A 20,425-nucleotide genomic window follows, 5' to 3' on the forward strand; every position below is an offset into this window, starting at 1 on the left:
AGGGGGAAAGTTGGTGGGTCTGTATATATACACACGCACACGCACACTATACATGCATTAGCTAGCTGGGTGTACTGAAAAGGGGGCATGCAGGTGGGCTTGATGGAAAGAACAAGTCATAGAATTAAAGAAGGGGCACGGTAAGAATGTCTTGTCCTCCTGAAGAGGGTTAGCTGGAGCTTTCCCTTTCGGAACCAACACATAGGTATTTCTGTAGAAGATTCGTCCTTTGCTCTAACATCACGGTAAGAACTAATTAGTGTGCTCATTAAAGCAAAGTGGCTCCTCCCGTCTCTATGCAATGTCGATTGACTATTAGGTTCCTCGAGATAGGGTGCTTTAGCATCACGTGCTCATGTTGATGACGAGCTCCCACATGCATGAATCTCCCTTCTTTTTGAAACTAGCAAAGCCACCCCCGCACATACATGGGCAGCACCTTAATCAACAACTGATTTAGTTACCTGAATTGTTAGACTATCAACCATTTGGTTTCTTAATGCTCCCTTCAATTCAAAATAATTGAAGTCCTACAACTAAAAACATTACGTTTGACCTGGCCTATAGGAAAATCTGCAAATATCTACAATATCAACTATATACATAAATATATACGATTTTCATAATGAATCTAATGAAGCACATTTGGTGCTGTAGATGTTGATATGTTACACATCTAAATGTATGTCAATATGCTAAGATTAGATTTTACGTTTTCCCTTCCTATGAACTTTGTTTTCTTCACCAAGAACATCTAATAACAAATACGTTTGATTATGTGAGACTTGTTTCTGCCTCTTCTCCTTAATATTAAACTTATTCATTTACAAAGAATCTGTCTAATGCATACGCATAAAATTAATTACACAGGATTTTGTCCAGTACACGTATGACGGGCAGTACATATAATCGAGGTCATTTTTTGTTCAAAGTAATGAAGCGGTCATTTCTCCACACTAATTTTCCTTATAGAACCACTATAGATTACAGTAGTTCACAAAAATAATCGACACTATCATGAAACGAGATTGAATCTGTGGCTCATGTATCTCCACCAAATTCCATTACATAAACTACTGGAGATTACAGCCATTCATGCACATGCATGCCAAAATCCTCAAAACTAACATGACACGATCATCTTCTTCCGGTTTCGCAGCCCGTAGTATTAAAAAAGGGAGATCCTATCATTTGTGAGCTAACGTGGTTTTGACGCGGTAAGGAGAGGACTCTCTAATAACTGATCCTAAAGAAGGGTCTGAGGGACTCGAAGGTCCTTTCCACCGCTAGCAGTCGCAAGGCCAGTCATGGCGGCACTCCCGCTGCTTGCTACGAGTTCATGTACTTTCCCCCCGCCCATCTCCATGTTGTTGGAGAACGCAAGTTTTAGCCATAGGCCACATGAGGGGTGCATTGATCAGTCTGAAGGCTTCCCTCAAAACCCGTAAGAAATCCCAAATCCTGTTATGTCATATGTACATTAGGTGTTTGAATACTAGGCTTAAGATCATGTGACATTTATCCCTAAAGATTGTTTGTAACAGGTGATAGGCCTTTTTGCGTAGTCAAGAGAAACACATGATGAGCTCGATCATAACATATGTAAATCATACAAAAAAAATGTAACATTGGTGGCACTAAGGTGAAGAGTTTGTAGGCGCAGATGACAACATACAACACGAATATAGCCAAATGAAAATATCTTCGAATATTATTATTTTCAAACCAAGGCAAAAGCTTTTCCTTTTTCATTAATTAAGAAGATTGTTGCTCAGTCAACTGCAGAAAATTAACCAAGTGAAAACCTGAGCCCACTCATGCCGATGGCACATCAAGCTCAACAAAAATACGCCAGCCTCACATACATGAGCCAACGAAAAACTGTTTCATCAAATTAGCCAGCCTCACATAACTAAAAAAGAGAAGAATCCACAACTGCTATGGGAGGAGCAGACACGGGACTCTCCGTGGTCAATGAAGAACAAGCAATCCACAAGATCATGCACCATCTGCTACTCCCAAAGCGCCCACAACCAACATCAAAGGTCATCTCGTCGCCCACACGACACGAAGCAAATGCCATCAAAGTTGCTGAAATTCCAGGGTCACTGCCCTGACTTCCTATTGCTTCACCGCGCCTTGCACAGCCCACCAACACCACCATCTGAGGCCGCCGGCCGGCCAGACGTACCACTGCTTGACCTCGAGCTGCAGTGCCGCACGAACCAACAGTTCACAGCCCAAGCTGTACAAGACGACCACTCGCAAACCACAACCACTACACCGAATCATCCGGGCCTGCCACCTCGATGTTAAGTCAGACAACCCCCTATGAGACGCATCGACCGAGACCCCCCTTACAGCGCAACTTAGTCTGCTACTTTATCTTGTCAGAATGGATTCGGACCGCCACTTCTCTGAAAGCATGGTTCTTGCCTCCCTCTCTCCTCCCTCCTTGGAGCTCATCCGATCGTTGGCTGATCCCTTGCTCTCACGTACGAGTGACCGGGACCCATTTCACCTCAGACCATGGTCAAGTCATAACTGACTGGATAACATTCTCTCAAGGACCTGCAGAACTCTCTAATGCAGATGATCAAACGTTGGAACCTCTCAGCTGCTCCCTCGGGATAGGTAGGCCCACCCCCCTTTCCCGAGAGGCGGCCGGGTTGTGTTTCCCCTGCGGACACATAGTGGCGGTAAAAAAAAGGTGGGTTCCGTGCGGTTCGTGTTTTATCACTCCGATCTGTAATTTCGGAGAAATAAATGGCTCACGAGGAATGGAGATACAGATTCTCTATTTGATCTCGAAGTCCTCATATAACACTTCTTCCAGCAACACAATTGCTGATTCTTCGCGAGATGAAAATCCTTTGTCCTCCGTCTCCAGGGGCAACGCGAATTGCACCCAAGCCATGTGGAGAAGCTGGCCTCGACACACAAACATCGACAATCCGGGGCCACCAATCCAAAGACAAGAGGGAACCACGCAAACATCCGCGTCCTGGCTCTCCAAGGCGACGACTCCAAGGACGTTCGACATAGCCGTCACCGTCGCCCATTCCAAGACCCGGAGTTAGTGATTTCTCCTGGAGAGCCATCCCCATGGGAATACAAGGAGGCTCCTCAACAACGCTTACTAGGAGGGAAATGACACCGTTGCCAGCACTAACCGAGATCAGTCAGGGCTTTCGCCTCTCTGAGTAATTTTAATTTATGAGGCTATGCTAATCCGGTGGAGTAGTTGATTCAGCCTTCCGTCCATGTTCCTTTTCATGGTTATCATCCGCGTAATCAAACCTTACGTTTTTCACCCTTTGTCTCGCATTAAGACTAAGTCATGGGTTGTTAAATTTCAGTCATCCACATGATAATCATGAAGAGTTGGATGCCAATTAAACTAGTGCTCCGTCTATCACATATTAATTGTCGTCAAATGGATGTATCTAAATTGGAGGTCAATAAGAGTTAAAGTCCTATCTCATCTTCGTCACTCCGTTGGCCAAAAATCAAATGATTGTGCAGTTAGGTATGATGATCTTTGCCATGCGCGGGTGCCCCCCGTCCTATGGCATGCTTGCGGCTTCGTCCGTGCAGTCATTCTCAGGCGACATGTGTGTGCCAGCGCTAGGGTTTGGTGACCCAGACGATTACCTGGCGGCGGCTGTGCCGCCTCCCCGCCCCGGCGAGGCCGAGGCCTCTGCCGGTACCTTTGCCACGCGCGGGCGCCGCCCGTCCTATGGCGCGCTTGCGGCTTCGTCCGCGCAGTCGTTCCCCGGCTCCCGTGGCCGCCCGGACTACAACTCCACACGAGCAAGGAGTCCATCGTAGATGGAATCCCTTACTCATACGCCAAGGAACAACACCTGGGTAACCCGATACATCTCCCTGACCCGGACGCTTGGGACGCAACAGTCCATCGAGATCGTGAACCACCAGATCGACAGAACACCTTTGGGCGCTGTTTTCTGAAGAAAGTGTTGGAAATATGCCCTAGAGGCAATAATAAATTAGTTATTATCATATTTCCTTGTTCATGATAATCGTTTATTATCCATGCTAGAATTGTATTGTTAGAAAACTCAGATACATGTGTGGATACATAGACAACACCATGTCCCTAGTAAGCCTCTAGTTGACTAGCTCGTTGATCAATAGATGGTTACGGTTTTCTGACCATGGACATTGGATGTCGTTGATAACGGGATCACATCATTAGGAGAATGATGTGATGGACAAGACCCAATCCTAAGCCTAGCACAAGATCGTGTAGTTCGTTTGCTAAAGCTTTTCTAATGTCAAGTATCATTTCCTTAGACCATGAGATTGTGCAACTCCCGGATACCGTAGGAATGCTTTGGGTGTGCCAAACGTCACAACGTAACTGGGTGGCTATAAAAGTACACTACGGGTATCTCCGAAAGTGTCTGTTGGGTTGGCACGAATCAAGACTGGGATTTGTCACTCCGTGTGATGGAGAGGTATCTCTGGGCCCACTCGGTAGGACATCATCATATGCGCAATGTGACCAAGGAGTTGATCACGGGATGATGTGTTACGGAACGAGTAAAGAGATTTGCCGGTAACGAGATTGAACAAGGTATCGGATACCGACGATCGAATCTCGGGCAAGTACAATACCGCTAGACAAAGGGAATTGCATACGGGATTGATCGAATCCTCGACATCGTGGTTCATCCGATGAGATCATCGTGGAACATGTGGGAACCAACATGGGTATCCACATCCCGCTGTTGGTTATTGACCGGAGAACGTCTCGGTCATGTCTGCATGGTTCCCGAACCCGTAGGGTCTACACACTTAAGGTTCGATGACGCTAGGGTTATAGGGAATAGATATACGTGGTTACCGAATGTTGTTTGGAGTCCCGGATGAGATCCCGGACATCACGAGGAGTTCCGGAATGGTCTGGAGGTAAATATTTATATATGGGAAGTCCTGTTTTGGTCACCGGAAAAGTTTTGGGTGCTATCGGTAACGTACCGGGACCACCGGGAGGGTCCAGGGGGTCCACCAGGTGGGGCTACCTACCCAGAGGGCTGCGTGGGCCAAGTGTGAGAGGGGACCAGCCCCAGGTGGGCTGGTGCGCCCCCCACCAGGGCCCAAGGCGAAGAGAGAAGGGAAAGGGGGAAACCCTAGGCTCAGATGGGCCTAAGGCCCACCTAGTGGTGCGGGCCCCTCTCTCCCCCCTTGGCCGTCCCCCCTAGATGGGATCTAGGGCTGGCCGCCACCCCTAGGGGTGGAAACCTAGGTGGGGGCGCAGCCCCTCCCTTTCCCCTATATATAGTGGGGTTTTGGGCTGCCATACACACGAGAACATCTCTTTCTTGGCGCATCCCTACCCCTCTCCCTCCTTGTCTCTTGCGGTGCTTGGCGAAGCCCTGCTGGAGTACCACGCTCCTCCACCACCACCACGCCGTCGTGCTGCTGCTGGACGGAGTCTTCCCCAACCTCTCCCTCTCTCCTTGCTGGATCAAGGCACGGGAGACGTCACCGGGCTGCATGTGTGTTGAACACGGAGGTGCCGTCCGTTCGGCACTAGGATCATCGGTGATTTGGGTCACGGCGAGTACGACTCCATCAACCCCGTTCACTTGAACGCTTCCGCTTATCGATCTACAAGTGTATGTAGATGCACTCTCCTTCCCCTCGTTGCTAGATTACTCCATAGATTGATCTTGGTGATGCGTAGAAAATTTTGAATTTCTTCTACGATCCCCAACAGTGGCATCATGAGCTAGGTCTATGCGTACTTTCTATGCACGAGTAGAACACAAAGTAGTTGTGAGCGTCGATTTTGTCAATTTACTTCCCGTTACTAGTCTTATCTTGATTCGGCAGCATTGTGGGATGAACGGCCCGGACCAACCTTACACGTACGCTTACGTGAGACCGGTTCCACCGACTGACATGCACCAGTTGCATAAGGTGGCTGGCGGGTGTCTGTCTCTCCCACTTTAGTTGGATCGGATTCGATGAACAGGGTCCTTATGAAGGGTAAATAGAAATTGGCAATTCACGTTGTGGTTTTGGCGTAGGTAAGAAACGTTCTTGCTAGCAACCTATAGCAGCCACGTAAAAAACTTGAAACAACAATTAGAGGACGTCTAACTTGTTTTTGCAGCAAGTGTTTTGTGATGTGATATGGCCAAAGGATGTGATGAATGATATATGTGATGTATGAGATGATCATGTTCTTGTAATAGGAATCACGACTTGCATGTCGATGAGTATGACAACCGGAAGGAGCCATAGGAGTTGTCTTAATTTATTTATGACCTGCGTGTCAACATAAACGTCATGTAATTACTTTACTTTATTGCTAACCGTTAGCTGTAGTAGTAGAAGTAATAGTTGGCGAGACAACTTCATGGAGACACGATGATGGAGATCATGATGATGGAGATCATGGTGTCATGCCGGTGACGATGATGATCATGGAGCCCCGAAGATGGAGATCAAAAGGAGCATAATAATATTGGCCATATCATGTCACTTTTTGATTGCATGTTATGTTTATCATGTTTTTGCATCTTATTTGCTTAGAACGACGGTAGTAAATAAGATGATCCCTCATTAAAATTTCAAGAAAGTGTTCCCCCTAACTGTGCACCGTTGCGAAAGTTCGTCGTTTCGAAGCACCACGTGATGATCGGGTGTGATAGATTCTAACGTTCACATACAACGGGTGTAAGACAGATTTACACACGCGAAACACTTAGGTTGACTTGACGAGCCTAGCATGTATAGACATGGCCTCGGAACACAAGAGACCTAAAGGTCGAGCATGAGTCATATGGTAGATACGATCAACATGAAGATGTTCACCGATGATGACTAGTCCGTCTCACGTGATGATCGGACACGGCCTAGTTGACTCGGATCATGTAATCACTTAGATGACTAGAGGGATGTCTATCTGAGTGGGAGTTCATAAGATGAACTTAATTATCCCGAACATAGTCAAAAGGTCTTCGCAAATTATGTCGTGGCTCGCGCTTCAGTTCTACTGTTTAGATATGTTCCTAGAGAAAATTTAGTTGAAAGTTGATAGTAGCAATTATGCGGACTAGGTCCGTAAACTGAGGATTGTCCTCATTGCTTCATAGAAGGCTTATGTCCTTAATGCACCGCTCAGTGTGCTGAACCTCAAACGTCATCTGTGGATGTTGCGAACATCTGACATACATATTTTGATAGCTATGTGATAGTTCAGTTATACGGTTTAGAGTTGAGGCACCGAAGACGTTTTGAAACGTTGCGAAACATATGAGATGTTTCGAGGGATGAAATTGGGATTCCAGGCTCGTGCCCACGTCAAGAGGTATAAGACCTCCGACGATTTTCTTAGCCTGCAAACTAAGGGAGAAAAGCTCAATTGTTGAGCTTGTGCTCAGATTGTCTGAGTACAACAATCATTTGAATCGAGTGGGAGTTGATCTTCCAGATGAAATAGTGATGTTTCTCCGAAGTCATTACCACCAAGCTGCTAGAGCTTCGTGATGAACCATAATATATCAGAGACATATATGATGATCCTTGAGATATTCGTGATGTTTGACACCACAAAAGTAGAAATCAAGAAGGAGCATCAATTGTTGATGGTTGGTGAAACCACTAGTTTCAAGAAGGGCAAGGGCAAGGGCAAGAAGGGATACTTCATGAAATGGCAAATCAGCTGCTGCTCTAGTGAAGAAACCCAAGGTTGAACCCAAACCCGAGACTAAGTGCTTCTGTAATAAGGGGAACAACCACTGGAGCAGAATTACCCTAGATACTTGGTAGATGAGAAGGCTGGCAAGGTCGATAGAAGTATATTGGATATACATTGTGTTAATGTGTACTTTACTAGTACTCCTAGTAGCACCATGGTATTAGATACCCGTTCGGTTGCTAAGTGTTAGTAAACTCGAAATAAAAGGCTGCAGAGTAAACGGAGACTAGCTAAAGGTGAGCTGGCGATATGTGTTGGAAGTTTTTCCCAAGCTTGATGTGATCAAGCATCACACGCTCCCTCTACCATCGAGATTGGTGTTTGCGTTGAGCATAGACATGATTGGATTATGTCTATCGCAATATAGTTATTCATTTAAGGAGAATAATGGTTACTCTGTTTATTTGAATAATACCTTCAATGATCTTGCACCTAAAATGAATGGTTTATTGAATCTCGATCGTAGTGATACACATGTTCATGCCAAAAGATATAAGATAGTAATGATAGTACCACCTACTTGTGGCACTGCCACGTAAGTCATATCGGTATAAAATGCATGAAGAAGCTCCATGTTGATGGATCTTTGGGCTCACTCGTTTTGAAAAGTTTGAGACATGCGAACCATGTCTATTGGTGTATATGCATGAAGAAACTCCATGCAAATGGACCGTTTGGACTCGCTTGATTTTGAATCACTTGAGACATGCAAATCATACCACATGGGCAAGATGACTGAAAGCCTCGTTTTCAGTAAAATGGAACTAGAAAGCAACTTGTTGGAAGTAATACATTTTGATGTGTGCAGACCAATGAGTGCTGAGGCGTGTAGTGGATATCGTTATGTTCTTACATCACAGATGATTTGAGTAGATGTTGAGTATATTTGCTTGATGAATCATGAGTCTGAATTATTGAAAGGTTGAAGTAATTTCAGGGTGAAGTTGAAAGATCGTCGTAACAAGAGGATAAAATATCTATGATATGATCATAGAGATGAATATCTGAATTACGAGTTTGGCACAGAATTAAGACATTGTGGAAATTGTTTCACAACTAATACAGGCTGAAACACCATAGTATGATGGTGTGTCCGAACATCATAACTGCACCCTATTGGATATGATGCATACCATGATATCTCTTATCGAATTACCACGATAGTTTATGGGTTAGGCATTAGAGACAACCACATTCACTTTAAATAGGGCACCACGTAATTCCGATGAGATGACACCGTATGAACTATGGTTTAGAGAAACCTAAGCTGTCATTTGTTAAAAGGTTTGGGGCTGCGACGCTTATGTGAAAAGTTTCAGGCTGATAAGCTCGAACCCAAAGCGGATAAATGCATCTTCATAGGACACCCAAAACTGTTGGGTATACCTCCTGTCTCAGATCCGAAAGCAATAAGGGATTGTTTCTAGAATCGGGTCCTTTCTCGAGGAAAAGTTTCTCTCGAAAGAATTGAGTGGGAAGATGGTGGAGACTTGATGAGGTTATTGAACCGTCTCTTCAACTAGTGTGTGGCAGGGCACAAAGAGTTGTTCCTGTGGCACCTACACCAATTGAAGTGGAAGCTTATGATAGTGATCATGAAACTTCAGATCAAGTCACTACCAAACCTCGTGGGATGACAAGGATGCGTACTACTTCAGAGTGGTACGTAATCCTGTCTTGGAAGTCATGTTGCTAGACAACAATGAACCTACGAGCTATGGAGAAGCGATGGTGGGCCTGGATTCCAAAATGGCTTGAGGCCATATAATCCGAGAGAGGATCTATATATGAAAACAAAGTGTAGACTTTGGAAGAACTACTTGATGGTCGTAAGGCTGTTAGGTACATATGGATTTTAAAAGGAAGACAGACAATGATGGTAAGTATCACCATTAAGAAAGCTCGACTTGCCGTTAAGATGTTTTCCGACAAGTTCAAGAAGTTGACTATGATGAGACTTTCTCACTCGTAGCGATGCTAAGAGTCTGTTGGAATTATATTAGCGATTACTGCATTATTTATGAAATCTTGCAGATAGGATGTCAAAACATTGTTTCCTCGACGATTTTCTTGAGGAAAGGTTGTATGTGATACAACCGGAAGGTTTTGTCAATCCTGAAAGATGCTAACAAGTATGCAAAGCTCCAGCAATCCTTCTAAGGACTGGAGTAAGTATCTCGGAGTTGGAATGTATGCTTTGATCAGATGATCAAAGATTTTGGGTGTATACAAAGTTTATGAGAAACTTGTATTTCCAAAGAAGTGAGTGGGAGCACTGATGAGTATATGTTGTTGACATATTGTTGATCAGAAATGACATAGAATTTCTGGAAAGCATATAGGGTTATTTGGAAAGTGTTATTTAATGAAAAGCCTGGATTAAGCTACTTGAACATTGAGCATCAAGATCTATAAGGATAGATCAAAACGCTTAATGGTACATTCAAATGAGCACATACCTTGACATGATCTTGAAGGTGTTCAAGATGGATCAGTCAAAGAAGGAGTTCTTGCCTGAGTTGTAAGGTATGAAGTTAAGACTTAAAGATCGACCATGGCAGAAGAAAGAGGAAGGACGAAGGTCGTCCCCTATGCTTTTGTCATAGGCTCTATACGGTATGCCATGCTGAGTACCGCACCTGATGTGTGCCTTGCCACATATTTGGCAAGAGGGTACAAAGGTGATCTAGGAGTAGATCACCAGATAGCGGTCTAAATTATCCTTAGAGGAATAAGGATATGTTTCTTGGTTATGGAGGTGATAAAGAGTTCGACGTAAAGAGTTACATCGATGCAAGCTTAACACCTATCCGGATAGCTCTGAGTAGAGATACCGGATACGTATAATGGAGCAACAATTTAGAATAGCTCCAAGTAGAACAGTTATTTGAAATGGCTCCAAATGTAGCATAGTAGTTGCATCTACAAGATGACATAGAAATTTGCGAAGTACATACGGATCTGAATGTTGTAGACCCGTTGACTGAAACCTGTCTCACAAGCATAGCATGATCAAACCCAGAATTCTTTGGGTGTTAGTCACATGGGGATGTGACCTTGAGTGTTAATCACATATCGATGTGAACTGGATTATTGACTCTAGTGCAAGTGAGAGACTGTTGGAAATATGCCCTAGAGGCAATAATAAATTAGTTATTATCATATTTCCTTGTTCATGATAATCGTTTATTATCCATGCTAGAATTGTATTGTTAGGAAACTCAGATACATGTGTGGATACATAGACAACACCATGTCCCTAGTAACCTCTAGTTGACTAGCTCGTTGATCAATAGATGGTTATGGTTTCCTGACCATGGACATTGGATGTCGTTGATAACAGGATCACATCATTAGGAGAATGATCTGATGGACAAGACCCAATCCTAAGCCTAGCACAAGATCGTGTAGTTCGTTTGCTAAAGCTTTTCTAATGTCAAGTATCATTTCCTTAGACCATGAGATTGTGCAACTCCCGGATACCGTAGGAATGCTTTGGGTGTGCCAAACGTCACAACGTAACTGGGTGGCTATAAAAGTACACTACGGGTATCTCTGAAAGTGTCTGTTGGGTTGGCACGAATCAAGACTGGGATGTGTCACTCCGTGTGATGGAGAGGTATCTCTGGGCCCACTCGGTAGGACATCATCATATGCGCAATGTGACCAAGGAGTTGATCACGGGATGATGTGTTACGGAACGAGTAAAGAGATTTGCCGGTAACGAGATTGAACAAGGTATCGGATACCGACGATCAAATCTCGGGCAAGTACAATACCGCTAGACAAAGGGAATTGCATACGGGATTGATCAAATCCTCGACATCGTGGTTCATCCGATGAGATCATCGTGGAACATGTGGGAACCAACATGGGTATCCAGATCCCGCTGTTGGTTATTGACCGGAGAACGTCTCGGTCATGTCTGCATGGTTCCCGAACCCGTAGGGTCTACACACTTAAGGTTCGATGACGCTAGGGTTATAGGGAATAGATATACGTGGTTACCGAATGTTGTTCGTAGTCCCGGATGAGATCCCGGACATCACGAGGAGTTCCGGAATGGTCCGGAGGTAAATATTTATATATGGGAAGTCCTGTTTTGGTCACCGGAAAAGTTTCGGGTGCTATCGGTAACGTACCGGGACCACCGGGAGGGTCCAGGGGGTCCACCAGGTGGGGCTACCTGCCCAGAGGGCTGCATGGGCCAAGTGTGAGAGGGGACCAGCCCCAGGTGGGCTGGTGCGCCCCCCCACCAGGGCCCAAGGCGAAGAGAGAAGGGAAAAGGGGGAAACCCTAGGCTCAGATGGGCCTAAGGCCCACCTAGTGGTGCGGGCCCCTCTCTCCCCCTTGGCCGTCCCCCCTAGATGGGATCTAGGGCTGGCCGCCACCCCTAGGGGTGGAAACCTAGGTGGGGGCGCAGCCCCTCCCTTTCCCCTATATATAGTGGGGTTTTGGGCTGCCATACACACGAGAACATCTCCTTCTTGGCGCAGCCCTACCCCTCTCCCTCCTCGTCTCTTGCGGTGCTTGGCGAAGCCCTGCTAGAGTACCACGCTCCTCCACCACCACCACGCTGTCGTGCTGCTGCTGGACGTAGTCTTCCCCAACCTCTCCCTCTCTCCTTGCTGGATCAATGCACGGGAGACTTCACCGGGCTGCATGTGTGTTGAACGTGGAGGTGCCGTCCATTCGGCACTAGGATCATCGGTGATTTGGATCACGGCGAGTACGACTCCATCAACCCCGTTCACTTGAACGCTTCCGCTTAGCGATCTACAAGGGTATGTAGATGCAGTCTCCTTCCCCTCGTTGCTAGATTACTCCATAGATTGATCTTGGTGATGCGTAGAAAATTTTGAATTTCTATTCCGATCCCCAACAGAAAGTCCTCCCTACAGTCATGTCTTCGACGGTGCTTGCGCTAGCGCTCCTGGCGGCTGCAGCCAACGAGAAGCCTAAAGGCGGTGGGGGCGATCAAGGGGCACCCCTGGTGGACGCTACCCTCCCGAAGCCGCCGAACGGTGGAACGGAGGCTACACCCGACGAAAGCTCCGATGCAGACGCCATGACGGCCATGGTGGAGGGACATCAGGGGCCGTTTCGTGTTTAGTCAGGGCCTCAACAATTCATACAAACTGGAGTTGTCAAAGCAAAAAATAAACTGGAGGACGAAGCAACCATCAAGGAGTGTGAGGTGAATTTGGAGGCAACCAGCCTGGGGCCGCTGGTATACTGACGGGGCCAAGTGTGGCACCCCGTCAGTCACAATGAATTGCTTAGTGTGGAACTGTCGATGGGCGGGGAACTCTCGCACAGTTCGTGATCTTCAGGCTCTATGTAGAGTCCATTCCCCGAAGCTGGTGTTCTTATGTGATCTAGGCAACAAAAACGTAATATGGCTAGGATCCGTAATCGTTTAGGACTGAAGGGTTTTGATGGAAGAAGTAGTCAAGGAAAGAGTGGAGGATTAGCTCTGTTTTGGCATGAAACTTTGCAAGTCGATGTTCAAGATGTTAATGATAGATGGGTTGATGCTTATATTCGTGTCTCAGCTGTCGACCCCCTTTGGCGGGTTACTTTTGTATACGGAGAACCAAGGGTCGAAAACATGCATCTTATGTGGGACAGTCTATGCAGATTGAAGAACACGTCTGACATTCCATGGCTCGTCGCGGGTGACTTCAATGAGGCACTCTAGGAGTTTGAACACCTTTCTGTCACTCCTAGACCCCAAGCCCAAATGGTCGCTTTCAGAGACTGCCTCGAGACTTGTCAGCTAGTCGATCTGGGTTTCTCCGGATATCCCTATACTTATGATAATAAGAGAAGCGGTAGAGCAAATGTGCAGGTTAGGTTGGACAGGGCGGTGGCTGACAACACTTGGCGAGATATTTTTCCTGAGGTGGAGGTGGCCCACCTCTTTTCACCTTGTTCTGACCATTGCCCATTAATCATACGTTGCATCAAGGAAACCCAGGTCCGAGCAGGGAGAACACGCAGGTATGAAGTGATGTGGGAGCGCGAGCCAGCGCTAGCAGAAGTGGTGGCGGAGGCTTGGTCCAGTGCAGGTGCGAAAGGGGACTTGGGCATGATTAGCAATGCTCTTCGGTCAACTATGGCAGCACTACATAGGTGGAGCAACAAGAAGCTGGGGAACATTACTAGAGAAATTGAGAAGTCCAGAACACGTTTGGAGGAGCTCACAAACATGAACGCTGACCGCAACGAAATTCGGAAGGCTGCTGACCTTATGAATGAATTACTCTAAAAAGAGGAAATGATGTGGCTTCAACGCTCTAGGCTGGAGTGGTTAAAACACGGTGATCGCAATACCAAAATTTTCCACCGGAAAGCAATTTGGAGAGCTCGAAAGAATAAAATTAAAGGGCTTGTGGACGCTCATGGTGTTTACCAAACGGAACATCATGTGATGTCAGGTATGGCGCTATCCTATTTTCGTAGTTTGTTTGAAGCTGACCAAAATCTTGATCCTGGCACAGTGGTGGAGCTGATCGATGAAGTGATCACAGAGGAGATGAATACAAAGTTGTGTGCACCTTTCACTGACAAGGAGATCAGTGATGCTCCTTTTCATATTGGACCTCTCAAGGCGCCCGGTCCGGACGGATTTCCTGCAAGATTTTTTCAGCGTCATTGGGGCACTCTTAAAGAGGATATTATTGCGGCGGTGAAAACGTTTTTTGTTACCGGGACCATGCTAGAGGGGGTGAGCTCTACCACCATAGTGCTCATCCCAAAGGTGGACAACCCAAGGAATTTAGCAGAGTTCCGTCCAATCAGCTTATGTAATGTGGTGTATAAGATCATTGCAAAGTGTTTGGTTAATCGCCTAAGGCCGATCCTAGGTGATGTTGTTTCTGAAGAGCAAAGTGCCTTTGTCCCAGGGCGACTTATCACAGATAATGCGCTGATTGCGTTTGAGTGCACTCACTATATTAGGCAAGAGAAAGATCCAGCGAAGAGTTTCTGTGCCTACAAGTTGGATTTGTCAAAGGCATACGACATGGTGGATTGGAGATTCCTAGAGCAAGTGATGCAAAAGATGGGCTTTGCGGACCGGTGGGTGAGATGGATCATGACATGCGTCACCTCGGTCCGGTATTGTGTCAATCTGAATGGATCCCTCTCAGATTCATTTGCACCGTCGCGTGGGCTACAGCAGGGAGATCCTATATCCCCATTTTTATTTCTTTTTGTTGCCGACGGTTTGGCGGCTATCTTAAAATAGGTAGTGCAGACCCAAAGAATCACGCCAGTTCGAGTGTCCCCGCGGGCACCGGGTATTTCACATCTTCTTTTTGCCGACAACACCTTGCTTTTCTTCCGTGCTACAGTACAAGAGGCAAATAACATCAAGGAGGCGGTAGCTACCTATGCACTTGCTACTGGCCAGCTTATTAATCCTGAAAAATGCTCCATTCTGTTTGGGGAGCATTTCCCAGCAGTGATCCGAGAGGAGGTGGTACGTGTGCTGGAGGTGCAGCAACAAAGCTTTGAGGAGTGCTATCTAGGACTACCTACTCCAAATGGACGCATGTCTAAAAGCAAGTTCCAGAATTTGCAACAGAAGTACATGAAGAGAATGGTGGAATGGGATGCTTCCCAACTGCTTGCACAAAGTGGAAGGGAAGTACTGATTAAGTCTGTAGTTTTGGCGATCCCAACTTATATTATTAGCGTCTTCAGACTTCCGGTGTCGATTTGCGAGGATCTCATGCAGATGATACGTAACTTTTATTGGGGAGTTGAGAAGGGGCGCAGGAAAATGCACTGGCGAGCATGGATCCATCTAATAAAACCGAAGGCGCTGGGTGGGCTTGGGTTCCGTGACCTTCGCATGTTCAACCAGGCCCTCCTCGCATGCCAAGCTTTGCGTCTGCTCTCGAACCCGGACAGTTTATGAGCGCGTCTCCTCAAGGCTCGGTACTATCCAAATGGGAGCCTCGAAGACACGGTCTTCTCCTCGGGTGCTTCTGGAACTTGGCAAGGGGTGCAGCATGGCTTAGAACTATTCAAAAAGGGCTTGATATGGCGTGTTGGGAATAGGAGTTCCATCCGCATATGGCGTGATAGATGGATCCCAAGGAATGGTGAGTGCCGGCCGATCACGCCGCAAGGATGTTGCAGGCTACGTAGGGTGGCTGAGTTACTGGACAACCATGGTTCATGGCGGCAAGACTTACTACGGGAGACCTTCTTTCCAGTAGATGCAGACGAGATTGCAAAGATCAAGACATCACCTCGTATGGGCAATGATCTTATTGCATGGGCGCATGAGAGAAATGGATGCTTCTCGGTACGGAGTGCTTATCGACTTGCTCTGGAGGATCGTCTCCGGCCTTCATTAGTCGCGGCGAGCAGGGCACCGGACGGGCGACGAGCCGTCTGGGCTTTTATTTGGAGGTTACTCACCGATTGCTTACCCACCTGGGTAAATAAAAAACGCCGCGGATTGGAAATTTCTGACATATGTCCCCTCTGTGCAACTAAGCCGGAGGACACTTTTCATGCTTTTTGCAGATGCCCAAGAGCATTGGGGCTGTGGCAAGCCATGGCCGAAGAGTGGAGAATTCTATCGGCAGCAAGCTTCAAGCGAACAGGCATGGAGTGGCTGGCCCAAGCCCTCTGATTTGCCGGAGACGGAGAGGATGGAGTTGATGATAACGCTTTGGCGCTTCTGGCATGTCCGGAACGAGCTGACGCATAACAAGCCCGCCCCACCAGTGGTCGCATCCCGACGTTTTTTACTCAGCTATGTGGATTCCTTGATTGGCCTTCAGAATGACCCCAACGCTGATCCAATGAAGGGCAAGCAGGTGGTTGATGTGGCGCAGCCAAGAACGCCAATATTGCAGGCTCCTGTACAGGTCAGATCAACGGCGGCGGCGGGGACTCGGGCCCTCTCGCTCGGGTGGGGCTGGCGCGGGACAGCGCCCCCGGGCCGCAGCGTGGCGGGCGGGCCGGACGCCACGACGGGTGGTGGCGGCGCATCGGCGACCTCGCTTCCCCGCGGCAGGAGGTCTCGCGATCTGGTGCGTCGCGGCCGCCAGGGACGGCGGTGGCGTGACCGGATCGGTTCGCGGCGGCGCGGCCAGATCTATGCCCATGCGTGGGCCTTGATCGCTGGTCTGTCGTCGACACGGTGGTGGGTGCGACTCGTTGGCAGCTGGGCAGATCCGCGGGATTCTATCCTTGTCTGGTCCTTGACAGCGCGAGCAACTCCGGGGGAAACCCTAGATCTCCTTGGGATCGAACGATGGTGGCGCTTTTGCGTCGTAGTCCCTCTTTAGGGCATTGTTTTGGAGTTTGCTCCGGTTGAAGGGACCAGCGACGTCGGCGGCGCACGTCTGGTGGAGCAACTGCCGATGAAAATCGCGCCGACTACGGTCATGGCGGACGATGGCAGCGTCTTAGATGTCATTTCCTTGTCGAGGCATCGTCGTTGCAGTCTGCGTCATTAGGCTCGGGATGCTCCGGGGGAAACCCTAGATCTGGGTCTTCCGGATCGGACGATGATGGCGTTTTATCGCTTTCCCTCCTGGGGCATCGTTTTTGGATTAAGTGCTGGCTGGGGGGATGGTGGAGCGGTGCTTCATCTCACACATTGATGGCGACGGATATCGGCGGCATGACGCTGTGGAGGCTCGGCGTCCGATGCACGGAGATGGACTCGCGCAGGAGGAGGTTGCTGTCCGGCGTCATGGTGACGTCGATGGTAGAGTGGCCAGACAAGGTAGAAGCCTCAATATGATCTGAAGACGGACCTGTGGAAGATGGCGGCGACGACACATGAGTGCGTCTGACCGGATTGTGCCCCAGAACCGGTATGTGGCTCGGCCGGGGCTTCCGAATGAGTTTCGGCTTCCGGCTTTTGATATTAGGCTTAGGTGAGTGGTTCGGGTAGTGGTCCAACTAGCACCCCTTCATCATTTTGAATAGGAGTAGTGGCATATGTTGCCAAGATGGTGGATTCAGGCACATTGTTGTAATACTTTGTAAGGTCCTCGAGAATAATCAATAAAGTGGCCGTATGCATCTTCAAGATGCAGAGGCCGGGGGTCATCCTTCTTTTCTAAAATAAAATAAAAACGGCGAAGTGGGTGCTGCCGCCGGCTGGATGGACGAAGCTAACTGTTGACGGTTCCTTCTGCCCACGCACTGGATCGGCGGGCGCAGGAATGGTGCTCCGAGACAGCTCGGGAGCGATCATCTTCTCCTCCTGTAGGGTGTTTGGACGCACTGGAAGCAGAACTGTCGGCATGCATGGAGGGCGTCAACCTCGCCATACAATGGACGCAGCTACCCATTGAGATCGAGACGGATTGCCTCGTCGGCTACAATATGTTGGTTAGGCCTGAGAAAGACCGGTCACGTTATGCCATGCTAGTGGACCAAACCAAGAGATTAATGAGGGAAGGGAGAGATTTTAAGCTTGCTCATGTGGCCCGTGAGCAAAATGGCGTGAGCCATTACCTAGCTAATTTTGGTAGACTGGAAGAGTGCACCGCTGTGTGGCTCGGCTCGGGGCCAGGTGATGTGCCTGACCTCTGTAAGAACGATTTACCTGATTGATCAACAAACTCCCTTTTCACCCGCAAAAAAAAGAAAGAAATGAATATATCTAAACGTATTTCAATGTTAGATACATCCGTTTGAGCGACAATTAATGAAATATAAGGAACAAACAGAACACTGAGAAAAGTGTAAATGTAAAAAAGGATTTACTTCTACATGGAAATATTTTCTTCCCCGGAACGTGGAATACAGAAGGCTATGCGAGATCCGTGGACGTTTCGTCAAATCCTGCCGATGCAGCCTGTGCCCGTTCCCATTCATGTTGCGCATCCCAGACATTGAGAAGCAAGAAACTAAACGCGGCGGCCACCAGGGAGACGAACACAATCATGGCCACGTGATCCCACTTATTAGGGAAAATGGAGACCATCAACACCAAGGAGATCAACATGATCCCGGTGACCACCAACATCTGCACCTAAATTAGAAGACGAAAAATTCACACGATATGGATCAATCCTAACAATCTGGCTAATAATTCTTTTGTTAAGGTAGAGCATTAGTGCGCGGCGTTACGTACCCATGTGCTTTCATGGCATCGCCTTGCTGGTTGGTCTTCCTTGCTGTCCCAATGTTTGAGAAGCAGGAGGATCATCGCCGTCGAGTAGGAGAACACGATGGCGGTGGTGAGTGAGTCTTGCCAATCGGGCCAAAATATTGAGGCCACTATGACGGCGGCCATGAACATGTACCCGGAGACGCCGAAGTACTGCACAATGCATGCATCACACGGACTTCCACAAATTAACATGTAGATGTAGAGTACTGCTACTGTATATGCCAAGGAAAATTAAGAATGAAACGCCAAACTAGGTACGATCGATGCGACAGGATCAAGAGTTCTGTCAAGAATTCACGCATGCAGATCGATCATCCGTTCCAGGTATGTTACATACCCGGAACTTTCGATGAGATTCGTCGTCGACGACGGCAGGTCTGGGCCTGGGTTCGAGGAGCGGCGCCGTTGAAGATCTGGCTTTGTTGCTTGTCGAGCGCGAATGGTTGACGGCTACCGGCGGCATGAATGCCGCTGCAGGCGAGGGGCAGTGGCACGCCGGGGCGCAATGACCGACCATTGCCAAGATCTATCAGTCGCCACCTGCCGAAGAAGCCGAGAAACCTACCTAGCAGCTGCCTAGATTTTTGTTGTGAAGCTGTATATGGACGCAACAGAGTTGTTAGATTCGCCTGCATGCGTTCGCCTGCTTACAAGGATGGTAGTTTTCCATCTATAAAAAAGGATCGGTTGTTATAATTTGTTAGTGCATCATACATATCTACCCAACACTAGTAATCGAGTGGAGACACGTCGCCATATACAATTCTCATAGTAGTATTTTTTGAAACAGTATAATCGTAGATGTTCACATACATGTACATACGAGAAATTAGGATCACTTTCTTTTTGTAAGAAAGAAAGGCGACCCATGCAAAAAAAGGCGATCTCGCATCCAGTCGTCAAGGCGCTTCCTCTCCGCTGTCGTGCTCCGGCGGCCCCTCTCCGCCGACGACCTTGGTTGCCAGTGGTGAGGGCGGTCGCCGGATCCACGCGTGTGGATCGGTTTAGGCATTAGTAGCTTAGGGTTTTGGGCATATCATCATCTTTGCTTTGGTGGTGGCGATGGTTGCACCGAATAAAAAATCTTCAGATCCTTCCTCGACGAGGTGATCCACGTTGGGTTGGATTTAAAAACCAGTCCGTTTAAGTAAGGATGGTGCGGCGGCGGTGGCATCCTCGTGGTGGACCTGTGTCCTTTGACTCCGCCGTTGCAACGACGTATGCTCCAGCATCGGCGTGGATCTTGTGAGTGTTGGGGAACGTTGCAGAAAACAAAAATTTTCCTACGGTTTCACCAAGATCCATCTATGAGTTCATCTAGCAACGAGTAATCGGATGCATCTACATACCTTTGTAGATCGCGAGCGGAAGCGTTCAAAGAACGGGGATGAGGTAGTCGTACACGACGTGATCCAAATCACCGGAGATCCTAGCACCGAACGGACGGCACCTCCGCGTTCAACACACGTACAGAACAGCCACGTCTCCTCCTTCTTGATCCAGCAAGGGGAGAGGAGAGGTTGAGGGAGATG

General features: G+C 47.8%; 1 protein-coding gene across 1 annotated transcript; it reads right to left on the reverse strand.

Moving 5' to 3' along the window:
• Nucleotides 1–18,361: 18,361 nt before the first annotated feature.
• Nucleotides 18,362–19,534, reverse strand: LOC123149690 (uncharacterized). Its single transcript, XM_044569399.1, has 3 exons — nucleotides 19,231–19,534; nucleotides 18,855–19,043; nucleotides 18,362–18,752 (listed from the first exon to the last, which is right to left on the reverse strand). The coding sequence occupies exons 1-3, from the start codon at nucleotides 19,408–19,410 to the stop codon at nucleotides 18,531–18,533; spliced, it is 591 nt and encodes a 196-aa protein (XP_044425334.1). The 5' UTR covers nucleotides 19,411–19,534; the 3' UTR covers nucleotides 18,362–18,530.
• Between the last annotated feature and the right edge of the window lie 891 nt (nucleotides 19,535–20,425).

Source organism: Triticum aestivum, chromosome 7A (genome assembly GCF_018294505.1).
Source record: "Triticum aestivum cultivar Chinese Spring chromosome 7A, IWGSC CS RefSeq v2.1, whole genome shotgun sequence".
In the NCBI taxonomy this organism is placed as follows: Eukaryota; Viridiplantae; Streptophyta; class Magnoliopsida; order Poales; family Poaceae; genus Triticum; species Triticum aestivum.